Raw genomic sequence first — 27,422 nt, 5'->3', positions numbered from 1 at the left:
TTTGTGTGGTGCCTGTATATGTGTGTTTGTGTGTGTGTGTTGTGTGTGTATGTGATGTGTTTGTGTGTTGTCTGTGTATATGTGTACATCTGTGTGTGTTGTGTTTGTATGTGTGTGTGGTGTCTGTGTGTTTGTATGTTGTGTATGGTGTGTGTATGTGTGTATATGTGAGTTTGTGGTGTGTGTGTTGTATTGTAAAATAAGCTGTTGAATCACATTTGACTTTTTGTGCCCTATCCATGGCACTAACGAGTTTTTTGGTTTTGTGGTTGAAATGTGCCCAGTATAATCTCCATGTACATTTCGGGAACTCAACACCACGAATATTTTTCCTTCTGAGGAGCCTGAGGTGCTGTGTGGTCTTTGACTTTAGAAGCACATAGCTGACTTGCTGTTTCTGCTAGCCCAGCTTCCTGTGTGGCTGGGCTATCTGAAAACCAGGAGGATATGTATATGTACTGCTTTCCTCCACAATAACCATTTCTTCAGAAGGGCATGCGCAGGGCTACTCCTGAGTGGCCAGCTCATACCTACTCCCTGTTTGTAACCCCCGAATCCACCCACTGGTTACAACACAAGAAAATACCATTTCTTGAGTATGTGGTGAAAGAGGAAAGATAGGACAAGACTGGTTGCTCAGGATAGATTGAGGTACTCAAAACCTGTACTTTTTGTTAAATATGAATTACTGGTTATTCTTTAGCTATACCATGGCCATGTTGGGCCTTATACATCTGTTTTGAGCACAGCTGTAGTAGAATTGGATTTCAGCTCTCTCTCTCTCTCTCTCTCTCTCTCTCTCTCTCTCTCTCTCTCTCTGTGTGTGTGTGTGTGTGTGTGTGTGTGTGTGTGTGTCTGTGATATGGTTTATAGTATTGGGGCTGGGTCCAGGATCTAGGTGCTACTCAATCCAGTTTCTGGCTAGGACAGTCTTCCTGGCTTTTAGATGGACATCTTCCTCTTCTAACCTCGCATGGCAGAGAGAGATACTGTCTTCTCTCATAAGTCACTAATCCCATTATGGGGACCCCACTCTAATGACCTTACCTAGACCAGGTTACCCCTAAGTCTCCTTTCCAAATTCATCATTTCAGGAGCTAAGGTTTCAACATATGCATTTGGTGGGGTACAATTCAGTCTGAAGCCCAGCAAAAGTTATTTGATTAGATTATATTGTAAGTGACTCACACTTGGAGTGATAAGGTCACTCAGGAGAGGTGAGCATGAGGCTGAGGAGTTAGCAGGTATGTTGACCCAAAGCTGGGGTTCTTCTGCGGCCCTGGCCCTGCTGAAGCCTAAGCAACTGTGTTTAGTGTCTCTCATCTGCTTTTATGAAGACATTTTAATTGTTTCTAGGTATACAGGTCCAATTTCTTCTGTGTTATACTGCCCTACCTAATGCCTACTCTGCTGAACCAAGAAATATAGCATTCTCCTCAAAGGAAGTAGTATATTTTGGAATCAAATATGAATGACCATGACTCAGGAACACAGATTTGATTTGCTTCAAATTCCATGTCCCAACATGGTAACACTTTCGTGGAACATAAAGAAAATCACAATCAAGACACTTCAAATTCATTGGTGGAAACACTGGGTATGCAGTTGCAGCAAAGTGGGGAATTCTGTGCTGTAGGCCTCCAATGCTGTCTGATGACGTTCTTAGCCTTATGGTGTGTAGAAGCTAGTGGTTTGTTAGTTAATACAATCCAAAAGGTTTTACCTTGTAGTCATAAGGGTGTTAGGACAGATGCAGAGGTGGGTAAAGAACCTAATATAAATTCTAATTAGATTCTGAACCGGCAACATTCTAACCTCTCCACAATCACTGAAGTTATAACTATTTAATCAGTCTTGTGGAATGTTCAGTATAAGTACAGCTCATTGATGAGAACTTCCACACACAGCCCACAGGTGAGGGAGCTTTCAGAGGATGCTGAAAACATCATCCATACTCTCCCATGCCCTGCCATGCTGTCCTTCCTAACAGTGTCATTGACATCATCTGATGAGGCTTGAATGTTGCTGAATGTTTTCTTGTCTGCCAGGTTCTGCAGCTGCCTCAGCCCCAAATAAGCACACAGACACTATATTAATTATAAAACTGCTGGCTAATGACTAGGGCTCCTTATTGGCTAGCTCTGTCTTAATTATTAACCCAGTTCTATTCATTTAAGTATTTCCACATGGTCTTATGTTACCAGAGAAGGGTCAGGACCTGCTACTCTTTTGGGAGCCTATATGGCAACTGACTCTGGTGGGCTTTCTCTGTCTATCTTTCTCAGAATTTTCCTCATCTCCTAGTCCTGCCTATCTTCCTGCCTTTTTGGCCAACAGTGTTTTATTCATCAACCAATAAGATAAACATATACAGAAAGACTTCCCCCATCACCTGAATGTAGGGAGTGATACACCTTGTCCATATGAAAGGAGTCAGCCTAGTATCCAGCTATCTGGGCAAAGACCCTAGATGAGGTTCCAGCATTCCTGGTCTGTGTTCTTAACCACAATGCCACATGTAGTTTCACACAGTGCCTGAGTGGGAAGCACCTCAGGTACTTGTAATTACCACTGCTGTGTGGAAACTGATGCCAAAGATCCCCCAGATCTTAGAGGGACCTAGGTTCTCAGCCTTGTCTTCCAAGGGTTTTCAAGCAGCCCTCCTAATTTAACAGGGTTGAATCCTGCCCCCTGCAGTAAAGAAGAAGAGGAAGGGAAGGGGCGGGGGGGGGGGGGGAAGAATAGGGTTTCTGTCAGTTTACACTTTTATCACAGCAGGAAGTCAAGGCAGGAACCCAGAACAGGAACTAGAGTGGAGGCTGTTCACAGGCTCACTGGCTCCTCCTCAGCCCAGGATTACCTGCCTAGGGATGGTGCTGTAGTGAGATGGGCCTTTTGTTTCAATCATTTGCCAAGCATCCTTCACACACATGGCCACCGCATGTTTGATCTGAACAGTCCCTTGGTTGAGACTTTCAGATGACTCTAGGCTGTGTAGAATTGACAACCTAAACTAACCAGGACAGGAACAGAGATGGACCTAATCCCAAACAGCCAAGGACTTCATCAGTTATGCCTGCATCATGGAGACTGCATACACAGGTTTGGGAGCTTCCTGGTTGGTGGCATGTGGAGGTACTGGAAATGTGGTGTGTTGGGGTTGATGAGGAATTTCTCTACCCCCTCATCCATACCTGCCTACACTTGTCTTAGGCAGGGCACTGTCTGGGTAGTGCTGGTCTGTAGGCTAAAGCCACTCATTCCCCTTCTGTAGTTCTGACCTAGGGGGTCCCCACCAGGTGGCTTTCACATTCTAGAATCAGAATCCCAATCATTGAGATTCCCACAAAGCATGGCCAGGGCTACTTACAGGGCTGTGCAGTTTGTAAGATGAAAAACCAGCCACTTGTGACCAATGTCCTACCCTCTAAAAGCAATACCTAAAACAAAATCCCTGAACCTGAAATTGTCCCTGAGAAGCCAGCAACCTTGGGCCTGTGAGGAGTTCACAGTTCTGCCCTCTCTGCACATCCTTCACAGGGGTCTTTCTGGAAGTGACAGCATAGAGCACTGATCGTCATGGTTCTTGTTATACAGGATCAGACCCCCACACTACCACTTAAAGCTCACATCCCCAAGCCTGTTCCCACTAGTGCCTGCCCTCTGAAACCCCAGTAACTGGGAGGCTGCAGTCAGGGTCCTAAAGTAGGCTTCCCTCCACCCTGTCTTTCTAAGGCTCTTCACAGCAACTGCCTTTGAGTGGTCCAGGCTGAAATGAATCTTGTCCTTCAGCTGAGGCCTTGGTGGGGGTATACCAGCATTCCCAGAACATCTCTACATTCTGCACTCCCATCTGCAACTGCAAAGGTGTTTCTCAGAATCGCCTATTCCTGCTCTCTATGCTCCCAGACAGCCCACAGTCCTCTTCTCCAGAAGCTCCCATTTCATCTCTCCCGTACCAGTTCCCTCCTTGTCACTGTGAAGGAATATATGACAGAAGCAACTGAAAGGAGGCAGGGTTTACTTTGTCTTACAGTTTGATGGGATATAGTTCATAATGGTTGTACTGGTTTTGTGTCAACTTGACATGAAGTCATCAGAGAGGAAGGAGTCACAGTTGAGGAAATACCTCCATGAGATCTAGCTGCAAGGCATTTTCTCAGCTAGTGATCAATGGGGGAATGCAGAACCATCAGCCCACAGTGGGTGGTGCCATCCCTGGGCTGGTGGTCCTGTGTTTTATAAGAAAGCAGGCTGAGCAAACCTAAATGAGCAAGCCAGTAAATAGTTCCCCTCCATGGCCTCTGCATCAGCTTCCAGCTTCTGATACTGTTTGAGTTCCTGTCCTGACTTCCTTCAGCGGTGAACAGCAATGTGGAAGTATAAGCCAAACATACCCCTTCTTCCTCAACTTACATGGTGTTTCATTGTAGCAATAAAAAGCCCAACTTAGACAATGGTGGTAGAAGCATGGTAGCAGGTAACTTCAAGGCAATGGAAGAATGCAGCTGGAGCCTCAAACCTGACATCTGGGCGGAAAGGGCTGCAAATATTAGACAGGAACCTTAGCCTGAGTTATAAAACTTCAAGTCTGACCCCAGCAACCCACTTCTTCCAGTGAGGCCCCCACCTAAAGGTTCCACATCCTCCCTAAACAGTACCACAAACTGTGGACCAAGCCTGTGTGGGGTGGGGAGATATTCACATCAAAATTCGAGTGAGAAGCAGAAATTGAGCTGCAGAGAACAGGTCCCATTTTGTCTGTGGTGGCACAGAGTCTAACAGCCATACCTTAACCACTCTAACAAGAGAAACCATCCCAATGCCTTGCATGTAAACAGTTTTGCTATTTTGCATATTTTATATTTGTAGAGTAATTCACTGTTTAAAATTTAACACAAAATGTTTTTGTTGAATGATGGATGAATGTATTCATCAAGGGATATATTCAACAAGGAAACCACTCTGCTTCCTTCATAAGACTTCCTGAAGAGAATTTTGTATTATGGAGGGATATGTGATTTACTTAATCAATTGTTTTGTAAACAGGGGAAATGTTAATTTTTTCCCTCCTTTTTAGAAAAGATGTTTTCTGAGAAGAATTGTGCTTATTGTATGATATGCTGTTTTTTTTTCTGGCTTCATAACATTTCTGCATTGAAGCCTTTCTCTAGCTGAATAATGTGAGAATAACAAATTTACTGCCTTGCTTTGCAAGTGTCTTTTATTGGCATGCATCTTTACGTGGAGCTGGACAGCAGCAAGCAGCTGAGTGGCAAACTTGAAGCCATGGCAAAGTTTAGAGGAACGAAGGCAGAGGAGAGTGACCTGGGCTGGAAAGGCTACAGGAAGGTCTGACTGAATTTGTGTCCATTCCTTGGTGCTTTTGTTGGAGGGAAGGGAAAGCCATGCTCAGAAATCAGCGCTATCCAGAGGGACAAAGATGTGAGAACATGAAGTGAGACATGGAGCGGAGGGCCAGGAGAATTTCAGTGGGTGGTTCAGGAGTAGAGGCAGCAGCCCACAAGAGAGAGGCAGCAATTGTGAAGAGGGAGGTGGAGATGGACAGAGGAGGGAGGAGTAAGACGACGAGGAGGAGGAAGGGACTGAGTAGGTTTGGGCAGCCGATCCAGCAATTCCAGTGAAGATAGCTTATTCCTTAGTGTTCTCAATGCTTGACAAAATACCTGACGAAAGCAACTTAGGGCGGGAAGGACTTGTTTTGGCTTAGTTTGCTGTCCCTTTCGGTAGCAAAGGAGTGGAAGGAGTGCTGGGGCTCAGATCGCTTCCCTTTTTTCCTTTCTCATTCAGGAGACAGCATCAGCCCACGGAGTCCCACATTTGGGGTGGATGTATCCTGCCTGTTAGACTTCTCTAGAAACATCTTCACAGACATTCCCAGACTGAGACTCTTAGGTGGTAAAATCCAGTCAAGTTGACAGTGGTGATTAATGGTTACAATACATGAAACGATTGTCCTCTGTGGAGATTTTTTTGTCTTAGGGTTTCTATTGCTATGATGAAACATTATGACCAAAAAGCAAGTTGAGGAGGATAGGGTTTATATGGCTTGTACTTCCATGTTGCTATTTATCACTGAAGAAACTTAGGACAGGAACACAAACAGGGCAGGATCTTGGAGGCAGGAGCTGATACAAAGAGGGTGCTGGTTACTGGCTTGCTTCCCCTGACTTGCTCAGCCTGCCTGTTATAGAAGCCAGGGCCACCAACCCAGGGGTGGCATCACCCACCAAGAAGGGCAGGACCTTCCCTCATCGATCACTAATTCAGAAAATATCTTATAGCTGGATCTCTTGGAGGCATTTCCTCAGCCCAGACTCCTTTCTCTCTGATGATTCTAGCTTGTGTCAAGTTGACACAAAACCAGCCAGTACATTTCTCATGAACATTTCTGAAGTCCTTGTGGAAGGTGGTTGAGGGTGGGGCAAATGGACATGTTCAGAGCCATCCTCTGCCTTCCTTTTGTTTTTTTTAAACAACAACAAAGTTTTATATTGATTTCTAAGACTCTCTTTCTCTCTTTGTGTGTGTATGTGTGTACACATCCATATGCTGGTAGAGGTCAGAAGAGGGTGTCAGATCTCCAGGAGCTGGAGTTAAAGGCAGACATGAGCCATCTGACATCATCTACAAAAGTTGTAAGATCTGTTGACTACTGGGCTGTCTCTCCAGACCTCACCCTTTATTCCTCCCAAGTCTTGCCCTTGAGAGGGGCAAGGTAGTGCAGGTAAACAATGGAGACTGTCCTTGTTATCTAATCCCCACTTTTGTCCCTGAAGCCTTTTGTCCTGGAAGCTCAGGTCAAAACCTGCATTTTCACCTCTTCTCTTGGCTACTTCCCTCCCATTCTCAGCAGCAACTACCCACCCCCTGGTCATTTCTCACCACAAAACCGCACAAAGTTGGGTTGAGTCACATAGTCATTGCTAGAATGTCTGTGCCACATTTTTCTGGGTACTCTTATTTGTTACCCTCGTGTCTAATTGGTAGCAGCATCTCCTTGACCTTAACAAATGAATCTCCTGGTCTGTCTTTCCTGGAGCCTCACTTCCCTTATCTCTCTGAATAGGCTTTGCTTTCCATTTTTTCTGTTTGCTGAATACTTGGGTTGTGGAATATTCATATACAGTTACTACAGTATATCCTAATCAGAATATACTAAACACCACTTCCCCTTGAACAAGGGAATAACACTGCTGCTTTCACAGCCCCCCCCCCCCCCGTAAGAGCTCCTGAGCCTGCTCAATCTTGGCACCTCTTTAGAACTCAGGAGACACTTTGTCTTTCAATTCTGACTTGCATCTTCCCAGCATACTCCCTTCTTGGAGGGTAAGTTAGCTCAGCTGTGGGCGGCTACACGATTTCTTACCTACTCACTGGCTCCTGTGACACTCCCCCTGCCTCCAGAATCCAGCATCCTGGTGCTCTCATTTATTTTCAGCTCCATCATTTGCATTGCTTCCTAACTATAAGAATATTGCATTCTATGTATTAAGAACTTGGAGATAATAGAGAATAAGTGGAACTAAAAATCACATGTAACCTTAACATTAATATACTAGCTTTGCTCCATTTTTAGTGAACTGCACAAGCCACACACATGAGAGAGGGGGGAGGGGGAGACGGAGAGGGAGAAGGAGGGATGGAGGGAGGGAGGGAAGGAGGGATGGATGAATGGAGGGAGAGAGAGAGAGAATATAGTTTTCTCCTTGTGTGAACACATATTGAATGTGCATTGAATTAATTCAGTTTGACTTAGTGCCAGTGATGGAACTTCTAAGTCAATGTGACTGTGATCCAGGCTGAAGCCAGATGTTACAGTTTTTGAATGACAATCTGACATTGTAATAAGCATGAGTATTGCTACTATTTTTATTGCCACTTATTAGTGGTATTCACATTGCAGAAATTGCAACAGTGGTATTTGGCACTGCCCTGTTAGATGTTCTTATACTTAGTATGATAAAGCTGTGTGATGTGTGTGATTGCAGCTGAGTTTTATGAAGAAACGGCAAATTGGAGCTACTTTTTAGTTCCTTAATAGATTTCACCTTTCTCTCTTTGTCTCTCAATAATTTCTGTGCTGACAGTGATTTACTATAGGTGTGGCAGTGCGATTTTGGAGGTCTCACTCCTTGAGAATCTTTTGCATAACAAATATGACAAATGATTATCAGCTTATTCTAGAAAAGACATGAAAAGCCCAATAAAGACCTTTCCTTGAAAGATGCACTCTCTAAGCAAACAAACGAGGGAATGAAGTCCTAAAGGTGGTTTATTATTAAAGTAGTTTACAAAGTAATTCCATATAGATACAAATGATACATTATATACATTACACAATTTTTTATTCTGCTTTATACCATTATCTACGGTTCTATACACATCTTTGCTTAGAAAGGACATGACAGTCTGTAATGGTAGCAAGCTAATCCTTTCTCTCTTAGTAGTTGTACTGTTTACTTGATGTTCATTTTCATTTTTTTTGTCTACATCTGTATGTACATATGCATGTGAGTGCCCTTGAAGGTTAGAAAAGTGCACCCGATGACCTTGAACCAGAGTCACATGTGGTTGTGAGCTGCCTGATGTGGGTGTTGGGAACTGAGCTGCTACTCTACAAATGTAGCAAGTGCTCTTAGCTACTGAGTCATTACTCCTGCCCCATTAGTATGAATATATAAATGAGAGCATGTGCTTATGTGCTTATGCCAGGCTGCACACATGGAGGCATTTTCTCAATTCCAGTTCCTTCCTTCCAAATGACTCTAGCTTATGTCCATTTGACAAAAAGCCTACATAGCACAGGTCCTAGTGTTCCCATCACTCCCCGCTACCCCACACACCATGATGTAACTTTCTTCCACTAGTCTTCACCTCTTAAAGGTATCACCACCCTCCAAATGCCACAGACTAGAGATTAGCTCAGAGCAAGTGACATGATGTCCTCAGAGGGCCAGCCTGGAGGGGAGGGATGCTAGTGAGTTTGTGGAAGAACTGATGGTAACCAGAGTCCTTGGAGTCTCGGTGAAGATAAAGGATGGGAAGAAGGAACTGAATTCCCCTCTTTTTAATCAAAAGAAAATCTAGAATCTCATGTAGACCCTTTGGGCACATTCAACATTGAAATCAAGACTCAGAAGCTAAAGCTGCCCGGTAGGTTTGGGGCAGATAGAGTGGTTGAAGTTGGAGTTGGTGGCTCTCTGACATACATTCACTGTGAAAGACTTTGCATCCAGCTCTGTTTACTTAACTCTAGCTCTTTCCTGTAAGATCATTCTTCGAATAGTGATATTTAATGGCAGAATGACTTTCATCTGTCTGGCTGTTCCATAATTTATTAGCTTTTCTCTTTGTGTCAGGCATATTCAATCATTTGGTTTCTGGTCAGCTTTAGACTGTCTTAGGACAGGCTGTGTGCATTCAGTCATTGCTTGTGTTCCGCACCCTTCATGTTTGTCATCATCATGAGGAAACCCCCACTGCAGAGAACCGGTATCTTGTGGTTCCTTCAGGTGTTTGAAGATGGCTTCGTTTCGTCCTTTTCCTCAAAGACCGTTTATACTCCAGGCTGACAGACTCTGCCTCACATGGGTTCTATCCTCATAGCATCTGAACTTTGCCTCACTTGAGGGTCTTGAACTTCTGAGTGTGCAGAAGCACAGCTTTGAGGCCCTGGCTAGGTCCCCCACCAGCTACCCACACTCTGTGCTTTCTCCTCCTTCCTGACCAGATTGCCTAAGCTCGGGCCTTGGTAAACCTCAGCCTGGGTTGGAGCCCCTCTTGGTGACAATCTGTCCTGTGTACTTTGAACTTTCCCCACCAATCTTCCCCGTGGCCAATAACCCCAGCTTTGCCCTGAAGGTTTCTGGCTGTTGAGAGGCTGGTGTGCCCAAGGAGTAAGACCCTTTGTGAGTAGATGTCCCACTCTGCTCAGACCTGTGACCTTTGTTCAGTGCCTCTGACCTGCTTTCTGCACCTCTGTTGTTTACTTTAAGAAATGAAGTCCAAATGTGCAGAGAGCCCTAAATGGGATGTCTTCATCAAACCCTCCCCCTCAAGGCTTAGGTAGCTATCCAGAAGAGATGGTGGGAAAATTGTAAGTGCTGTAGAAAAGGAAAAAGCCAGAGGAAACGGCTTCTTCCAGACACATCAGAGCGGATGCACATAGGAACTCACTGGGACTATGACAGCACACACCAGGTTCAAACCAGACCAAGTCCCACACTGAGAAGGGAGAATGAACACAAAATTCCACCCCTAACCAAGAAGCCGTTTGTAATTGATAAGCTGTTAGGAAAGAGAAAAATCAGTTTTCTCCAGTCGAGTGTTACTAGATATAACAGCCACAGTCTATGGCAGGCCTATTACTAAGATATAATAGACTCCAGTGTGTGTGTGTGCGTGTGTGTGCTTTGTTTCATTTGGTATTGTTGTTATATTATTGATTGCTTTGAATATCATTTTTAATTTTACTTTTGGAGCGACAGATGAACTTAAAATGTATGGGTAGGGAGGTGGGGAGGATCTGAGGAGTTGGGGAAGGAGAAAAACATGATGACAATATATTGTGTGAGACCAATATTTTTAAATAAAAAACATAGAGTTTAGCCCAGAGACACTGGCCTTCAGCCAGAAGGAAGGAAATGAAGCTAGTTTATGGGCATGAACACTAATGATTACTACTGAACACTAATGATTATTAGTTTATGGGCATGAACACTAACCCATATATTGACACCAGTGTTTCATAGCACAGTGGAGCCTGGGGAGACAGGAGGGAGGGCCTCTCCCCAGTCTACATGGTCTGTTTCTTGTCCCTAAGGCTGAGACCTACCCGCTAGGTCTCCAGTCTTGCATGATTGCTGCCAAAGAGAGTGGGGCTTGGCTCCTCCCTCCTTTCCTGGTCCCATCCATAAATCCCTCCCATTTCTGCCACCTCCTGTCCCATTGCAGAACCTGGCTCATCCCGCCTGTGGGATGGGTATATCTTATAGAGAGCCACACAGCTGGCTAAAGCCTGACAAAAAACCTGGATGCAGAGCCCTGTGGTTCCTGTTAACATTATTTTTCTGAGCATCATGCTGCAAACATCCCACCCTGAGGAGAGCCTGCAGGAATCGTGAGCTCTGCCTTCTATCTGGAAGAGGAAGGAACCCTCCCTCACCCACACTTCAAGAAGAATCCTTCCTAGTCTCTCACTGAAATGTTTTGGTAACAAGCTGGATCTTTCCTTTATGTGTCGCAGCTGCACAAGAAATCCAAGTATCCAGTTTTTCAGAACCTAAGCAGTTAATGCTGGAAATTTTGCTGCAAATAAATTGATCAGTATGCAAGACAGTTGTCACGGCTGAATCATGGTCCACAGTTAAGGTAAACAGATCTGTGATGACATTTTCTGAGCAGAATACAAATGCAGTGCATTTGCTCCCAGAGGTTTCTGACATTTTTTTCCTACACGGGCAGCATATTCTCCTAAGAAGGTGTTTGTTGTTCACAAGGAAGAAAGGTCTTTGTTCAACCCTCCGAGAAGGTAGGGCTGGAGCATTTGATGTGCTATCTGTGACGAGTGTCGCTCTGGGAAAGATGGGTGGGGAGAGAGCATTTCCTTGGCTTAGCACCCTCCTTCCTCTTCTCTCTTCTTCTCACCCATGGAGAGAGCCTTTGGGCTTTTTTTATTTATTTGAACCATCGTGAAAATGTTCCATGTGTTCATATTGTCAAAGTTTGCGTGTGGTTAGTTCCTCCATGGGAAGATGAAGGGCTGTTTTCTCCTATGTGGGTGTCCATGAAATAGTGAGGAAGAGGAGAACAGGGTGTCTTTTTGTATTCCCTCCTCTTCCTTTCACCTTAATACTCTCGAGTTTCACCTTTCTCAGGTTATTCCTGCCTGCTCTGTTTTATAGGAATCCAACACATCATGGCTGGATCTGAAATGAGCACTAGCCTGAATGATGAGCCATGGGCTAGATACGCTGTATGTGTTGTGGTGAAGCCTGTTTCACTTAGTCTGGGCTGATGTTCTGATGTGTGCACAGCTTAGTTGCAGCTCTGTCTAGGAGCTAGCAAGCAGGCATTTACCCTCTCTGTAGTGGGGCACATTGTTTCCCAGGTGGAGGGAGGGGATCCTTGCAGGTGGGGTTGAACTGCCAGAGTTGCTGGTATTTCTATTTCTGGATTGGCCATCAGTTACTCAGAGCAATAAGCACAAGTCATTACAAAAGAATAACATTGGGCATGGGGGATAACTGAGTCTGTTGAGAGTGGCTTTTGTGGGGTCAAAGAATTCCTGAAAGTTCCAGTGACTGAAAGTGAACCAGAAGGCGTGCCCTTCACAGTTGGCTGGTATGGGTTGTCCTTGGACATTGTGGAACAATCAAAGGACTGCATACAGGAAAGAACTTCTGCCTTGCTTCTGCAGTCCATGGATAGGTTATCCTAGGGGTCATCTCCTTCAGGAAGCCTTCTGGAACCTACCCTGGCATTCCCCAGGGCACAGGGCTTCCCACCTCAGTGCCAGCAGCCTTCAGTGTGGAATGCCCAGCCAGCTTCATGTTCAGTCTCAACTGGGCCTTTAAAAATCTCTCACAGCCGTTTGGCTTCTAGCACCGCCTGTGGCTCAAAATAGGCTTTGCAAATGGTGCTTATGATCCAGACATACATCGGCCAGAGCAAAGGAAGGGTACCTGGTTAATCCAGTTTCTTAGCTAGAGTATGGGTGGACAGACTGAATGCAGTGCCTGCTTCTGCAGGGCCTGTGTTCTCTGAGTTGACAGACACAAGACACTATGGATGCTCTTGTCCTTTGCAACAGGTCCCAGCACAAAGCTTCTGTGACAGACTACGTGTAAACTTCTAGCCAACCCAGCCGTGCTTTTCTTCCTTCTCCAGAATTTTCTGCCCATTCAGTGTAGGAGGATCAGGTGACCAAGGTTTTTTTGGGTTTTCCCTTTTTGAGCCTTGATGCTGACACACCAGTATTTTGAGACGGTGACATCATCTTTCCTCTTTGGGGCCCTGTCCTCCCAGCCTTGGTCTCTCACCTGGGCTGCTGTGACCTTCATTCTCTCTCAGGAGGCATATAGGTAGAATGGAACCATATATCACTCAGGAGGGAGGGGCTGGTTGGAAACAGGCCTTCTTGAGACTTGGCACCGGAGCGAGGAACCGAAATGGCCAGGGAGTTAACTGGATGAAGAGAAGCATAAGAGTTTTTCTCACCTAAGGTTGTAGAGTGTGCAATGGTGGGAGGAAAAACAGTGTGGTAAGGGATGGACAGGGAGATGTGCCTAGAGCCAGAATGAGGGGCAGCAGAGGTGGCAGCATCCTGACCATGCAGGAACAGGTTTGTCATGTCGAGGACTCCACACAGTGGTAAGAAAGAGAATGAGAGTGGAGTGGTTGACTTTCTCCAGTCCTGGAGAGTGGGCACAAATTAGAGGGCCAGGGCAGAGCAGAAGGCTGGGGTGTATCCAGCCAGTCCAGCAGCAGAAGGTAGACAGACTTGTAGCAGGATAGCAGGCTTGGGGACCTGCAGAGGTGATGGAGGAGGTCACTGAGGGGAAACATAGATAAAAGAGGCTGTCCGGGATGTTCGGGAGTCCTGGTGAAGAGCAGCAGCTGACAAGGCACATGGCAGGAAGGCCAAAAAGTGGGTGGCCAGGGATATGACTCCTGAGAAACAGGATATATGCCTGAGTAAGGCTGGAGAACTGATCCCATAGATAGAGTAGGAGCAGGGGTGTTAGGGTTGGCCACCTCCAGCTGTGACCACTGTAGGCATAATCCCAGACCTCTGGTGGGGTTGTGAGACCAAGTCTGAGTAGAGAAGAAGGACAGGTGAGTGGGAGGAGCAGAGAGGCAGCCAAATGTAGGGGCTTGGCCCTTGTTTTAAACTTTCCCTTGCACAGTGGAAACCCCTGTGTCTGCTTTAAGGTGGTTTGCACTTGACATGTGGTGTTGCTGGAATGCATTTGAGTTTCTGTGCAACACTAGACTTCCTCCCTCCTTGCTGACTGTGGAACCCCCCCCCCATCTGTATCTGTGAGGCTCGTGTCCATCTTGCTGAAGCCTGGCCAGGCTCTGCTTGATCTGCCTATAGGGAATGGGAGCTGAGAGCAGGATGAAGGATGCACCCAAACTTTCTAGGTTCCCTCACCAGCATGCTGCAACCCTCTGAAGGAACCATGGAGCTATAGGGACCTGCCAAGCCAGGGGCCATGTCTCTGCCCTGCCCAGGAATGAGAGCAGGTACCATGTTACTGTGAATGTGCCAGGTCCAAGGCAAGGTCTGTGGGGTGTGTGTGTGTGTGTACACGTCTCCCATTAGTACCTTCCTTGATCCCACAGCTAGTTGATTGCATACACATTGTATCTGTATGGTTTGTATGGTGTGTATAAGGGTAGTATGCATGTGTGCTTGTGTGCTTGTGTGCTTGTGTGTGTGTGTGTGTGTGTGTGTGAAGCCTGGAGGGGAGATGAGAAGACTAATGGTGACAGCGGAAGTGGAGGCTCACTGCTTCACACAACTGCCCTGGAGGAATGCAGTGCCTGGCCTGCTGACCACCCCTACCCCAGATGTGGCCAGGTGCCCCCTGGCACAAAGGCCGAGCATAGAGGGACTGCACCAGCTCTACTCAGGGAGAAGCCCGTCTCAGGCAGCCCAGGCTGGTGCTGTCTCTGTTTTCATGCTTTGGTGACAGCAGTCCTGGGTGAGCACTTTGGGAGGGGCAAGAGTCCCAGAATGTCACCATCCTTACACATGTGTGAGGCAGGACCAGAAAGACAAAAATCACAGAAATGCGGGGAAGAATTTGATGGTAAGATGACTGTGTTTGTTAGCACGTATGTGTGTGTTTAACTGAATAAGCGTTCTTACTCTGTGCCAGGTGACAATCTGAGTGCTGAGCACATACATTAGTGTCTCTGATCCTCGTGTCTTCAGACATGTGCTTCCATTTTACAGATAGGAAACCAAGGTGCAGACAAGTGATTGGCTCAAAGGTTATGAAACACCTCCCTCTGTGTGTGTGTGTGTGTGTGTGTGTGTGTATGTGTGTGTGTGTGTGCGCGCGCGCACACGCGCGCACGCACATACGCACGCAAGCAGGCATGTGCGTGCACATGCACACTTGTGCCTAAGATAGACACACATACGCAGAGAGAGCTCTGTTGAAAGATAACTCTTTTCCTGAGGAAAAAACAATATGAGAAAAGGAGATTTTTCTTCTGGTAGACATCATGGCAACTCCAGCACGTAGGTATTTGCCTGAATTTTTAGATGAAGCCACTGAAGCTCAGTGAGTTACGTCACTTCCCATAACCCACCAGCTCAGTTGAGTGACCCCAAATCATGGCATTTCCTGTGTGCCACATGACTTCTACTGGGACTGTGGTTTAGACCTCAGTGTCAGTTCATCTCTTGGGTAGCTGGGAAGGGGTCTGTCAGGGCACCCTACTTCTGCCTGGGCACCTTGAGGATGTAGTTTGTGGTTAGAACGTGTGCAGGCTCTGCCATTCTCTGGCTCTGTGGCCTGACACCCACCTCTCCATGTTGAGTTCTCCAATCTACGACAAGGGATGGAAGTCAAGTTCATGACAGGAAGGTGGCAGGGTTCCAGGGAGACAGTATCCAATATAAATCTTGAGCAAAATTCTGTCATTGTTACCAAGCCAGTCTGTTCATCACTAAACATGCCTGTTGGAAACCCCCCTTCCCTGGCCTCTGTTCCATGCACGCATTGCTCCAGTTCACTGGCTGTATACAGTCTTTCCTGTGTTTTCCTCATGACAAGGTTTTAATATTTGCTATTGAGCTTGTGACATTCAGTTAACACATCATTAAACTAATATTAAAACAGCAGGTGGTGAGGTTTCAGGAATAGCTGGGTTGCTAAAGTGCTTGCTATGCAAGCATGAGGACCTGAGTTCACATGTAAAAGAGCAGGCATGGGGGTGCATGTCTGAAGTCCTAGCACTAGAGAGACAAACAAGAGGATCCCTGGGTCTTGCTGCCAGAAGCTTAGCTGAATCAGTGAGTTCCAGATTCAATGAGAGACTCTGCTTCAAAAATTCTGTGGCAGTCGGGTGCTGGTGGCCTTTAATCACAGCACTATGGAGACAGAGGCAGGCAGATTTCTGAGTTCAAGGCCAACCTGGTCTACAAAGTAAGTTCCAGTACAGGGTTGCACAGAGAAAACCTGTCTCCAAAAACCAACCAACCAACCAAAAAAAAAAAAAAAAAAAAAAAAAAAAAACCCAAAATGCAAGTTGCAAACAATCGAGGAAGACACCAAACCACTGTAAAATTCTGACTTCTGCACATGCATACATGTACAAACACATTTACACACATACACACACACAGTACTGGACACCACACACCTCCTCAGTCCCCAGACTCTCTTGTATGTGTGTGTGGGGGGCTGGATACTTTAATGTCTCCATTCATGCTGCTGCATTATCTTCCCAGAAGGCTGTCTTTATGGACCCCAGTTGCAGTGTGGCAGTGGCTGCACTGTTATCTTAGGGACTCCAGGGATATTTTCTTCCTGTACAACATGATCACTAGGGTTCCTTTCCCCTTATTTAAGTGTGAAATTCAGAAACACTGAATCGAATCAACACTGCTCCATGGGGTGACTCTGTTTGTTAATGTTTGTTAATGTTTGGGCATCTTAGCTGCATTTAGTACCAGGCTATGACTCAGACCCAGCTAGGAACACTTCTGAAGCATCTTCTGGAAGAATCCTACAATCATCAGTTAAAGGGAAACGTTGTCAGGTTGGAGAAGCAGGCAGTTACCTTTCTGAGAGAGGTACCACAGACCACATGGGTACACACGGGCAGAGGGAGGAGACCTGCTTTCTGTTTTGTTGGAATCTATTAAAGATATCTCCTTTAGAAAATCAGAATTGGAAGCATGTAACCTTTAACATGAATGCAAGCCTCAAGGACTGCATCTTCCATTAACTGTATTTTGGTTACTAAGATGGCATTGGATTAAAATGGACTATGGATTCCTTAAGTAATTATGAAAAGTAGACATGGGACAGATTTCCTTTCATCAGGAAGAATGCCTGCCTCACACCAGTTCCTCATCCCAATTAAATCCCAGTACCAAGCTTAGCCATTTACCAGCACTTTATTCATAGCTTTAGTTATGTTGTTTGAACGTTTATTTCCCCAGACATTGTGTTAGGCTTGTTGCATACATTATTCTTAATTTTTAAAACTGAGTTTATAACTGAGTTTTGAACACTTCATAGATGGTACTGTGACCAGTGGCCCAGTCATTCTGGTGGCAGACACTTGTTTGAGCATCTACTTGGAACTGTTGGACTGAGAGTCAGCTTAGTCTTCCTCTTAGCCCTTCTTAGCTCATTGTTACTGAAACGTATTCATAGGGAGGAGCTGGAGAGCAGAGACAGAGACAGAGACAGAGAGAGAGAGAGAGAGAGAGAGAGAGAGAGAGAGATCCTGAGGGGATAATGGGATGGACATGCATTGGTCAGCTGGACACTTTGGCAAAGCCATCTCATTGTCTTTGCCTTGTGTCCCTTATCTGTCTAAAGACAGGAATGGAGCTTCAACATTACCTCCCCCACTTTGACTTGCCAGCCAGGGAGCTTTTACTGCCAATCACACTCGGCAATTTTGTTTTCCTAAAATAAACTTCAATGGCTATTATTGTTTTTGCTATCTATATCAGGTGTGCCTTTCAGTTGCCACATCCCTCCTACTCTGAGCTGGAATTGACTGACCCAGAGAAGCAATGGACCTTTCGAGGTTTGCAGATGACGGTCAAGATCAATTCCACTCAGATGTTTCCTTTACTCACAGGCATTGAGGTTGTTGGCTTCAAAATGCTGAAACTAATGTTACACGGAGCATTAGTTGTTTCCAGAACCCTAGACATTCATTATCTACTAGATTAATCCAAGATAAAGCAACTTCTTCACATAGGTTTTCTCAGTATGTGCGCAATGGGCACTAGCATTTTCAATAAAGGAGAAGGAAGCTCTGCTTTTCCTGATGTGTTTCCTCTGGAGTCCTTCCTCCTGAGAACTGGTTAAGGGATGACTACTCTGGAGAGCCTGATTTAGAATGTTGCGATGTGCAGGTTCACCCTGTCTGCAATAGACAGCCCTGACCTCCAGCTTGAGACACAATAGAACCTGGGGGTTTCAGCCGCTATTTCAGAAAGGTATATCATACCTTATCAGAGCAGGTTATGATGAACCTGTCAGGGCATCACTGTGCCTACTATCTCAAAGTCACAAACCCAGGAACTGCCCAAGTGAGGGATTTTTTCTGTATTCTTCCCAATGTATGCATCAAGACCACCACAGTCCTCAAAATGTTGTGATACAATAGAGAGGCTGATTTAATATTGTTATTAGTATTATTAGATTTCAAAGGTTCTGAGTAGGATGGCTCAAGCGTGTGCGTGTGTGTGTGTGTGTGTGTGTGTGTGTGTGTGTGTGTGTGTTTTGGCCTATGGGAGAACTGTCACATGACTTCCTATAGTGATAACCCTAGGAAAAGTGCAGCAGCAGTCTCAATGGCCATTACTTCTGTCCTCAGAGGGGCCAGGTGCACACTTTATCCCCAACTCTCCTGCTGAAGTATATCTTCATAGACCGCTGTGTCCCCTCTGCCCCCAGAAAGGACTGAGCTAAGAAGAGTGACCACAGCAGAAGGCATGCAGAGAAAAATAAGCATTGTCAGCAAAGCCATTCCAAGGGTTTGTCTTGATAGGGACTTGATCAGAACAAGGTGCTGACAGCCCAGAGCGTGTGAAGAAACTTTTTGACAGTGTGATTGATTTGAAATCAAGGATGTTTAACTTGGGATTCCAGAGATGTCTGGTTTATTAGAAACAATATGTTAACAATGATGAATAGAAAAAGAACATCATTCCCTTCTGTCGCCCAACATTCTCTCTCTTTGAATTAGTATTTGTTCCTGGAAAACCTTGGCTCTGTGTGATGAAGCTTAATGGGAGACTCTCAATGCCCCTGAATACATGGAGTCTGACAATCAGGGTTTCTGAGTCCACACTGGTGGGGGGGAGGCTCTTTGTGGAAGCAAAGGTGAGAGTCAGGGGTACTGCTACAGGCAAATTGTTGTTTTTCGATTGAGCCCTGTACCAAGCACTGTGGTTGGTGCCAGCGTATCCCCCCCCCCCCACCTCCCATCAGGCTTTTCCTTCTACACAGATAGCCTACCAACTTCCATGTGACTAAGAGACACGAGTCCCTTAACTGGTGCAAGCTGCTCTCATGCAGCTTAGCCTTTGATTTGAGCACTCAGTTGTGAGTACTGCTGAGAGGTGAAAACAGGCCAGGGAGCCCAGGACTGGCCCTCCCTCCCTCCCTCCCTCCCTCCCTCCCTCCCTCCCTCCCTCCCTCCCTCCCTCCCAGATGGGCTTTCTTGGAGTAATGTGACAGCTTTCTTGCTTGTTATAGGTTTTTCTGTCATTAACAAAACTTCTTGTATCTGTTGACTTCCAGAAATGGCTTCAGACATACCCGGGTCTGTGACCTTGCCTGTTGCCCCCATGGCGGCCACTGGACAGGTGAGGATGGCAGGGGCCATGCCTGCCCGAGGAGGAAAGCGCCGATCCGGGTAAGCAGAGCCAGCGTTTCCAGAAACTAGCCTTAGTAAAAGTTGAGCAATGCTTTTGACCTGTTAGAAAAGTATTGTTTTTTTTCCCCTCCTGGGGAGTAAAAGCTCAGCAGTTTGTATCCTGTTTAGATTGTGTAAGAGTCCTAAAAATGCACATGATTTGCCTAAGTTTCTGAGTCCTGGCACCCAGCTGGGGATTTCTGTTTGCTTGTCCTTGTGGGGAGGGTGTGCTGAGGGGTCCTGCTGGGCCTTGCTTATGCTAGCTTTCTGAAGGGAGTTCATTTTCAACTGTCTGAACATTCCGGCCTCATTCCTGGGGCAGGCCCAGCCCCAGGAACTGTGAAAGATCTAACTGGAGTCCTCCAACCTTCCCTCCAGTGCTCATCTTTCCTAGGAATATGCAGGAATTCTTTTGGCCGGGATCCAGCACCTGAATGTCGGCCAGATAGTTGTGTTGAATATTGCTCAAACAATAAAGGGGACAAGCATTAAGCTCTGTTGACTCTACTGGTCCTGATAGGTCACAGACCACTTTTGAGCAGATGAAAGCAAAACTGGCACCACTTGTGTTGAATGATGTTAGCATTCATACCCAGAACCCAAATCAAACCAAGGAAAACAGCTGGTATTTTCCAGAGGAGTATGTTACTGAATCCCGCTCCCCAACGATCCTTTTTTATTTTCAGTTTAACAGTTAATAAATGAGCTGTCTCATGATGTTGTTCAGCTTCTGATCACACATTCTGCCCATGATTGCAGCTATCCATCCCGTGAGGACAGAACACACCTTCCATAGCTCCAAGACTGCAGGCTGCACCCATGTTGGAATGGTCCAGGGATTTAATTCCAAGAGCCTCTTCCAACCCCTGTGATGCTTAAAAAGGCACAGAGGCAAGGGGACAGGTGCATACCAGGGTCTGGATAGAGAGTGGGGACAGGATGAAGCAGTATAGTATTATAGTGCCAGCTAATGATGAGGACTGCTGTGTGTACTGGGGTCTTTGGGAAAGGGCCTGAGAGATGCATAGTCATTGAGGGGGGTGAGAGTCTGACTGTGGTGGCAAGGCCAGCCTTGACCCTGCACACTCTCTGAGGGAGTCAGTGTTCTGTCTGCTGCTGTTTGGTTTCCTCAGCGGCTGCCACAAATAACTACCTGGTAAAGGCTGCTGCTTGCCTCTGGGATTTCATGAACAGATGCCTGCTATCTGAGCCATTGTTCTTGCTAACTGTAGACTGAGTTCTGCTGTTTCGCTTGATAAAAAGAATGTGTATAGTGTAAAAATATCAATTTTTCAATTTAAAAATCCAGATTATTTAAAATGTTACTATCTTAACTCACATTCTTTAGAGAGAAACTCCATTGCTCCTCCTTGCCCTTTTCCAGAAGAGACCACACTAGGCTCTGCAATGAGCACTCTAGGTTGATGCAAGTTTAGGCAAAAATGCTTTCTCCAACCCCTGTGCTGGGGGGCATCTGTGAGCCTCGGTCTCCTTGTGGTTTGGCCTGGTGAGCGCCCAGCAGCTTTCCACATCGGCCTGCAGGGTCCTAACCCAATCCTGGAGTTCAAATCCTGCTGCCTACATTGCACTTAAGATGATCTCATGTAGGACTTAGTAGCTGTCCTCTGTGCTGTGCTGTTGCACACACTGCTGTAGTGTCTTCTCTACTGCTTTGACACACCATGACCAAGGCAACTTGTAGAAGGAGGGGTTTATCTGAGGCCTAAGAGTCCATCAGCACCACAGTGGGAAAGCATGGCAGCAGCAGGCACTCAACTCCAGCAGCTGAATGCTCACATCAGAAACCACAGACAAGAAGCAGAGAGCGAACAGGGAATGGCATGTGGCCATTGAAACCTCAGGGACACATGGCCACACCTCCAAAGCCTCCCCGAAATGGGTCACCAACTGGGGCTAAGTATTCAAACCTGTGAGACTGTGGGAGACGTTGACATCTCATTCAAACCAACACACACACACACACACACACACACACACACCATAGTACCAGAAGCTAGTGTGAGCCCTGGGTAGGCTGACACTTGGGCTTGGGTTCCATTCCATGTACACCTACTAAGAAAGAAAGCAGAGCTGAAGGTAGGCAAGCAGTGGCCACCAACATCTTGCCATGAGGCTGGGGCTCTCTGAGAGCAGACCAATGACCTTCACCAGAAAGCCTGTTCCCCTGTCATCTTTCTTGGGGTCTGTATGCCCTTTTCTCCTGTCAGATTGTGGGGGAAAAGACACCATGATTTAGAGATTCATTCTGGGTCTAAGAAGGGGAACCTCCATTTTTAAAGACACGTTTCCATAGTAATTCTTGCATCTGGCATGTTTTACATCGTTCTACCCCTGGTACCGATCCCTTCCGTTGTGAGACTCTGACGGAGGCTATGTGCTTCTAAAGGCAGACAGCTCCTTCAGGGCCTTGTGCTGTGGCTGGCATTGACTGCTGTTTGTTGTCACTGTCACCAGCATGGTGTCTCCAACTGCGCCTTCTGTTAAGACTGTAGGACACCCTCGAAGAGACTCAAAGAGAGGGATATGGAAGAGAATGGGGTGTCAGGAAAGGGGGAAAAACAGCATTAGTGTGGCCTACCCCATTCCTTCCCAAGTGTTCGCTGATGTCATTCTCACGGAGGCAAGTGTGCCAAGTGCTTGGGACAACCATCAGCCATCCTTTCCTCTCTAGAGCTTCACTACCTCTTAGAGCTGATCCTTGAGGACTTTGAATCCTCCTGGGCCTGTGCCTGGCCTAGTGTTGTGAGTCCTTCCTGGCTGGGCTTTCTTCCCGCTTACTGAGAAGGCTTGGCAGTGAGAGGCTCAGCAGGGCACTTTTGTCCTCTTGGCAGCTAAGACACAAGGTGAAGGTTCAGAAGTTTCAGATTCTTTCCAAAGTAGCTCCACATGTGTGGGAGAAATGAGCTGAAGCAAGTCACCTGACATACATTCTTGTTGTGACCTCCCGAAGCTCAGTAAGGGGTGGAGGAGGCTCCAAACTGGCTACTTTTAACCTCAGTGAGGAAGCAGCAGTGATGAGTTAAGCTATAAGCTGAGCTAGCCCAAAGGAGCCATTGGGATGGAGGGTGGAGGCTGCAGACAGGGATGCACAGGGATGCCTTGCTCCTGCCACTGCCTTGCTTCCTAGGGCTGAGTTTCTAAACACCATTATTGAGGGAAAATTCCCAGCACTTGGTACTTTAAGGCAGGAGGCTAGAGAGTTCAAGACCAGCCTGCCAGCCTGAGTTACATAGTGAGCCCCCATTTAAAAATTAAAGGAAATAAAGAGTGGAGAGGGGGTGGAGGGAAAGAGAGAGGAAGAGAGAGGGAGGGAGGGAGGGAGTGAGGGAGGGAGGGAGAGAAGGAGGGATGGATGGATGGATTGTAAGTGGATGTTCCTCAAGTTTAAATGTGTAGTTTGACTGTAATAACAACCCTCAGATCCGGGCTCTGAAGGGAGAACATTTTCAGACACATTGTCACTCTGCTCTGTTCTGGGGACTGGTGGCCAGGTCCAGGATTGCTCCTGCCTGCACAGCCACTGTTTAACCAGCTGTACTGGAATGACCTTTGTTTGCCGTAGGAAAAGAGAATGCTGTGTGAAAACGCATATTTAATGCTGCACTGCTATCCGTATAAAAGCACTGCTAGGGAGAATCTCATCGCTTCCTTTTCACATAGGCTATGCTGAGAAATGCCTATCAAAGCTAGTGGCTCACTGGCAGGAAAGTGTGTTTTCAGCTCACCTTTTGATGACTTAATCGCCCATTCTCAAATCACTCTAGAAATTGCTGTGTTGTCTTAGAGTGAATACAATAGGACTTAAAGTCATATTTCGACTTCTTCTATTCTCAAGATGTTTCAGTATAATAGAAAAACATAAAAGACTTAAAGGATGATTTATTTACTTACACTTTTTATAGGAGAATAGGCACAACTAATTGTAGTCATATTTAAAGTTGGACATGGTGGCAGAGTCACAAAGGCGCACCTGGGGCAAGGTTGTTTTGAGGTCTTTTGTTTAGTCAGGGGCAGTGTGTGTGTGTGTGTGTGTGTGTGTGTGTGTGTGTGTGTGTGTGCGCACGCGCGCACACTCGTGCATGCATGCACACACATGTGCACACATGCCCGATAGTAAGACTGTGTGGAATAATCCAGAAGATCTCAGGAGTCATGTGGGGGCCTGGATTTTCTAATAGGCTGGGCCCACTTCATGCTTTTCCAAATTACTAAACATAATTGCTGCCAAGTGTGAGTTCATGTATGCACAAGTGGCAGGTGCAGTTTCTCTCTATGTTGCATGTATATGATTGCATACACACTCACAGGTGGCAGGTGCAGTTTCTCTCCATGCTGCATGTGTGTGATTGCACATGTGCACAGATGGGAGCCATAATTTCTTGGGCTTTAATTTTTTATATACACATCATGACTCCAAGTTCCCATGGACTCCAGTAAACTCTGGGTCCAGACAAGGCCATTCTTTCCTTCTACCTTCTGGATGGCCTGATTGGCAGTTCACCTGGCCAAGCTGTGATCCTTAATGACAGAACTCACATCCCCATTTATCTGTTCCATAGGAGATTGGATAAAGAAAGCTGTGTTTTGTAGGAGTTTGGTGATCACAGTCCTTTCAAGGCTTGGTGGTACAGGCACTTGCTGCCAAATCTGGTGACCTAAGTTTGATAACTGGATCCATATGGTAGAAGAAGATAGAGTCCTCTACCTCCACAGGCAAGCACAAGAGTGCAAAAGCACACACACACACACACACACACACACACACACACACACAATTTAATATCAAATTGCACTGAATGGAATTTTAAAGATAACTGTGCATCTCATACCCATTTGAGGTTTTGATAAATACTTGCCCAAATTCTTTGGAATTTATGGTGTGTGTGTGTTTTGTTTTGTTTTTGTTTTTGTTTTTTTTAAATGTAAGTAGAAAGGTTGATATTTCACTTTCACTTTATAAGCACTAGGTGGCAGCGTGGTTCTGCAAAATGCAACTGGCCTCAGTAAATTTTTTTTTTTTTTTTTTTTTCCTTTTATGGTTATTTCTCACATGTAATTTCCAGGAAGGTGAGATGATAGCTTAGTAATTATACAGGATACTAATGAGTTTTCTTCATTCAGCCACATCAGCACCATTTGTCCTGTAAACAGTTCTGCAGTCCAGTGTCGGACTTCCATAATGATACTGTGAGGACCGTGCATGTCTGTTTCCCTGGTGGCCGGCATGTGGTCCTTACCTGTCTTATCTCTTCTTCTCAACCACCTCCTTTTCTCTTTGTACACAACTGCCATTTCCCCCATCCCTGATTCTTAGTATTAGGACAGTTGGCTTTTGAGAGTCAGGATCCAATTCTGGGCAAAACTATGTCAGGTCAGACTGCACTGTACACAATCCAGGACAAAGATATGCAAACAAATGCCTGTCCTCCCTCCCTCCATCCCTTCATTTTGCCATATCTGAGCCTAGTTCCTTGGTCCCCCAGGTTATTATAAAGCCTAGAGGTCACCATACATCTCGCTGGGGTCCATCTTGGGGCATGTATACAAGGATAGCTCTTCATTGTATTGTGACTGCTTCCTGGTGACCTAGGTGCCCTGTGCCTTTCCTGGTTCACCCTCCCTGTGAGGGTCTAGAAGCTCTGGCCTGTATAGCTGTGGTCTTCTAGAAAACACTCCATTGTTTATTGGGGGAGGAGCAGAATCTCACTGTGTATCCCAGCACAGTCTGTTCTCATAGTAAGCTGCTAAAGCATGGGATTCTTCAGCTACAGCTGCCAGGCAACTAGCCTCCCTTCTGCTTGGATCCTTCGGGCACTAAGAACAGGCAGGGCAGTTCAGGACCTGAGATGGCCCACTCGAGAGCCACACTGATGTAGGTATCTCGTTTTCTTCCTCAGAAACCCTGAGTATGCTCGATCACAATTAAGTTCCCTCTGACCTGACCTCTTACAGCCTAGTATTTGCTGACAGTAGAGGAATGTGTCGTTTTGAGAAGGAACATTTGGAATGTTAGTTAAGCAAGAATTCAGCAAGACCTTGTTTGATGTTTCCAAGAGGAGGCCCAGTAGAGCTCTGAAGAATAATTCTGTGAGCAGACAGCTGCTTGCTTGAGTGATTTTGATATCAAATGGCCATTTCCTCCTCAGCAACTTCATGTTTGGTCCTGGGTGTAACAGAACGGTGATCTGAAATGACCTTCGCCCTGAGCTTCATAGAGACTCACCAAGTCACAAGCAGTATTCCCAGACAAGTTCACTGTTCCTTAGTATTCCTTCATCACCCTTTGCACTTCCTATATTCCAAATCCCTTGAGCAATATACCATAAATTTTTGGAGATGAAGTGTTGATGTGGAATACACATTATGGAGGGGCCCATACAACCCAGTGACATTGGGAGACAAGAAACATTGATGTTTTTTCCCCAAAATGGACTGAGCCATGCTTTGGTGATCTGAGACGTGTTCTAGGGAGACAAGTTGACACTGAATATTTTCACTTTTGACCAGAAAGCTAACAGTGTACAGACTGTGTTTTGTGATATTTTTCGCTCCTGAGACTGTAGGGATGCTGTCTCAGCACTGCTAAAGTTTGGAAGCATTACATAGCAACGTGATGGGGGGAGGTCCCCTTGCTCCCACAGCTCATGCCATTAATTACAGTCTTCTGAAAGTTATAACCAGGGCTCACTTGTGGCTTTGACCTTTCAGAATGGACTTCGATGATGAAGATGGTGAAGGTCCCAGCAAATTTTCAAGGTGAGTTTATTTTACCTTTCTTAAGCCAGCAATCACATGACTGGCATGCACAGGCACTCAGTGCTTCTTGTCATTGAGTAAGCCATTGCCCATTCTTTGACCATCTTGTGTATGCCTTATCTAGTGCTAGTATTTGGCCTTGTGACAATTAGTAATCCTGATATATCCCAAGCCTGGTCCAGTGGTACATGCTTAAAATATCAGCAGGTGGGAGTGTGGGGCAGGAAAATGGCAAATTCAAGGAAAATCTGAGCTGTATACCAAAACCCTGTAGCAATAGGGGGAGGGGTAAGTAACTAGTCCTTAATCCTGTTTGCTTTTAAGTTAAACAGTGTCCACTAACTTTAATGGACTCCCTTTTAAAATAATAAACAAAAAAAAAACCCTAGGGCTCAAGTTTAGAGAAAATTATCAATATGAATCTTTTTTTTTTTTCCTTCTGAAGAAAATTAGGAGAAATACAAGAAAAGTATAGCCTGTTTGGGGTTAATTTCAAGGTCCTCACAATGAAGCTACTGACTGTGTGACAGTATCTTTAGCTGGCTCTGTGGGGCTGGCCGAGGTGTAGCCTACTTTGAAGGAAGCTGTCAGATCATCAGTACTGGTGGTATAAGGTAGTCATGATTTCTGATTCAGGTTTTTTTTTTTTTGAGGCGTTGTGGGACTGTACTGAAGGAAGGTGTCATTCTCTCATCCTTACCATACTTCCATCTTCTTCTAGCAGGGCTTGTCTTGATGCCCCCATCACTCAGACCTCCTTGTTGGTTATTGCTCATCTTAGAAACATGTGGCAGGTGATAGGTGCCTGTCTACTGTATTTGTATTCCACATTCAGACTGATAGCCTTGGTTGCAGCAGCTTTGAGAAGTGTGATGTCCACACATCCCCCTGGGCTGGCTGTCTACTTTCCTCCATGCAGGTCATTTAGGTTCTTTTAACCCATAACCAAAATGCTAGCTGTGAATTAAGCAGTGCTCTCTACAAATGCAGGAGGG

The 27,422-nt window shown here is 45.8% G+C and overlaps 1 protein-coding gene across 7 annotated transcripts in view; it reads left to right on the top strand.

Annotated features, from left to right (window-relative positions):
• Positions 1–27,422, top strand: part of Arnt2 (aryl hydrocarbon receptor nuclear translocator 2) — a 156,519-nt gene that overhangs the window by 20,309 nt on the left and 108,788 nt on the right. For 4 of the 7 annotated variants that reach the window (XM_051206553.1, XM_051206555.1, XM_051206552.1 and 1 more), the window contains exons 1-3: positions 11,403–11,554; positions 19,536–19,650; positions 26,380–26,427. In XM_051206553.1, the coding sequence (XP_051062510.1) occupies positions 11,410–11,554; positions 19,536–19,650; positions 26,380–26,427 (308 nt within the window). In that variant the 5' untranslated portion in view covers positions 11,403–11,409. The other 3 variants (XM_051206558.1, XM_051206557.1, XM_051206556.1) reach the window with 3 other exon arrangements.

Source organism: Phodopus roborovskii, unplaced genomic scaffold (assembly GCF_943737965.1).
Source record: "Phodopus roborovskii unplaced genomic scaffold, PHOROB, whole genome shotgun sequence".
Lineage (NCBI taxonomy): Eukaryota > Metazoa > Chordata > Mammalia > Rodentia > Cricetidae > Phodopus > Phodopus roborovskii.
This window is presented reverse-complemented; position numbering and strand designations above follow the sequence as displayed.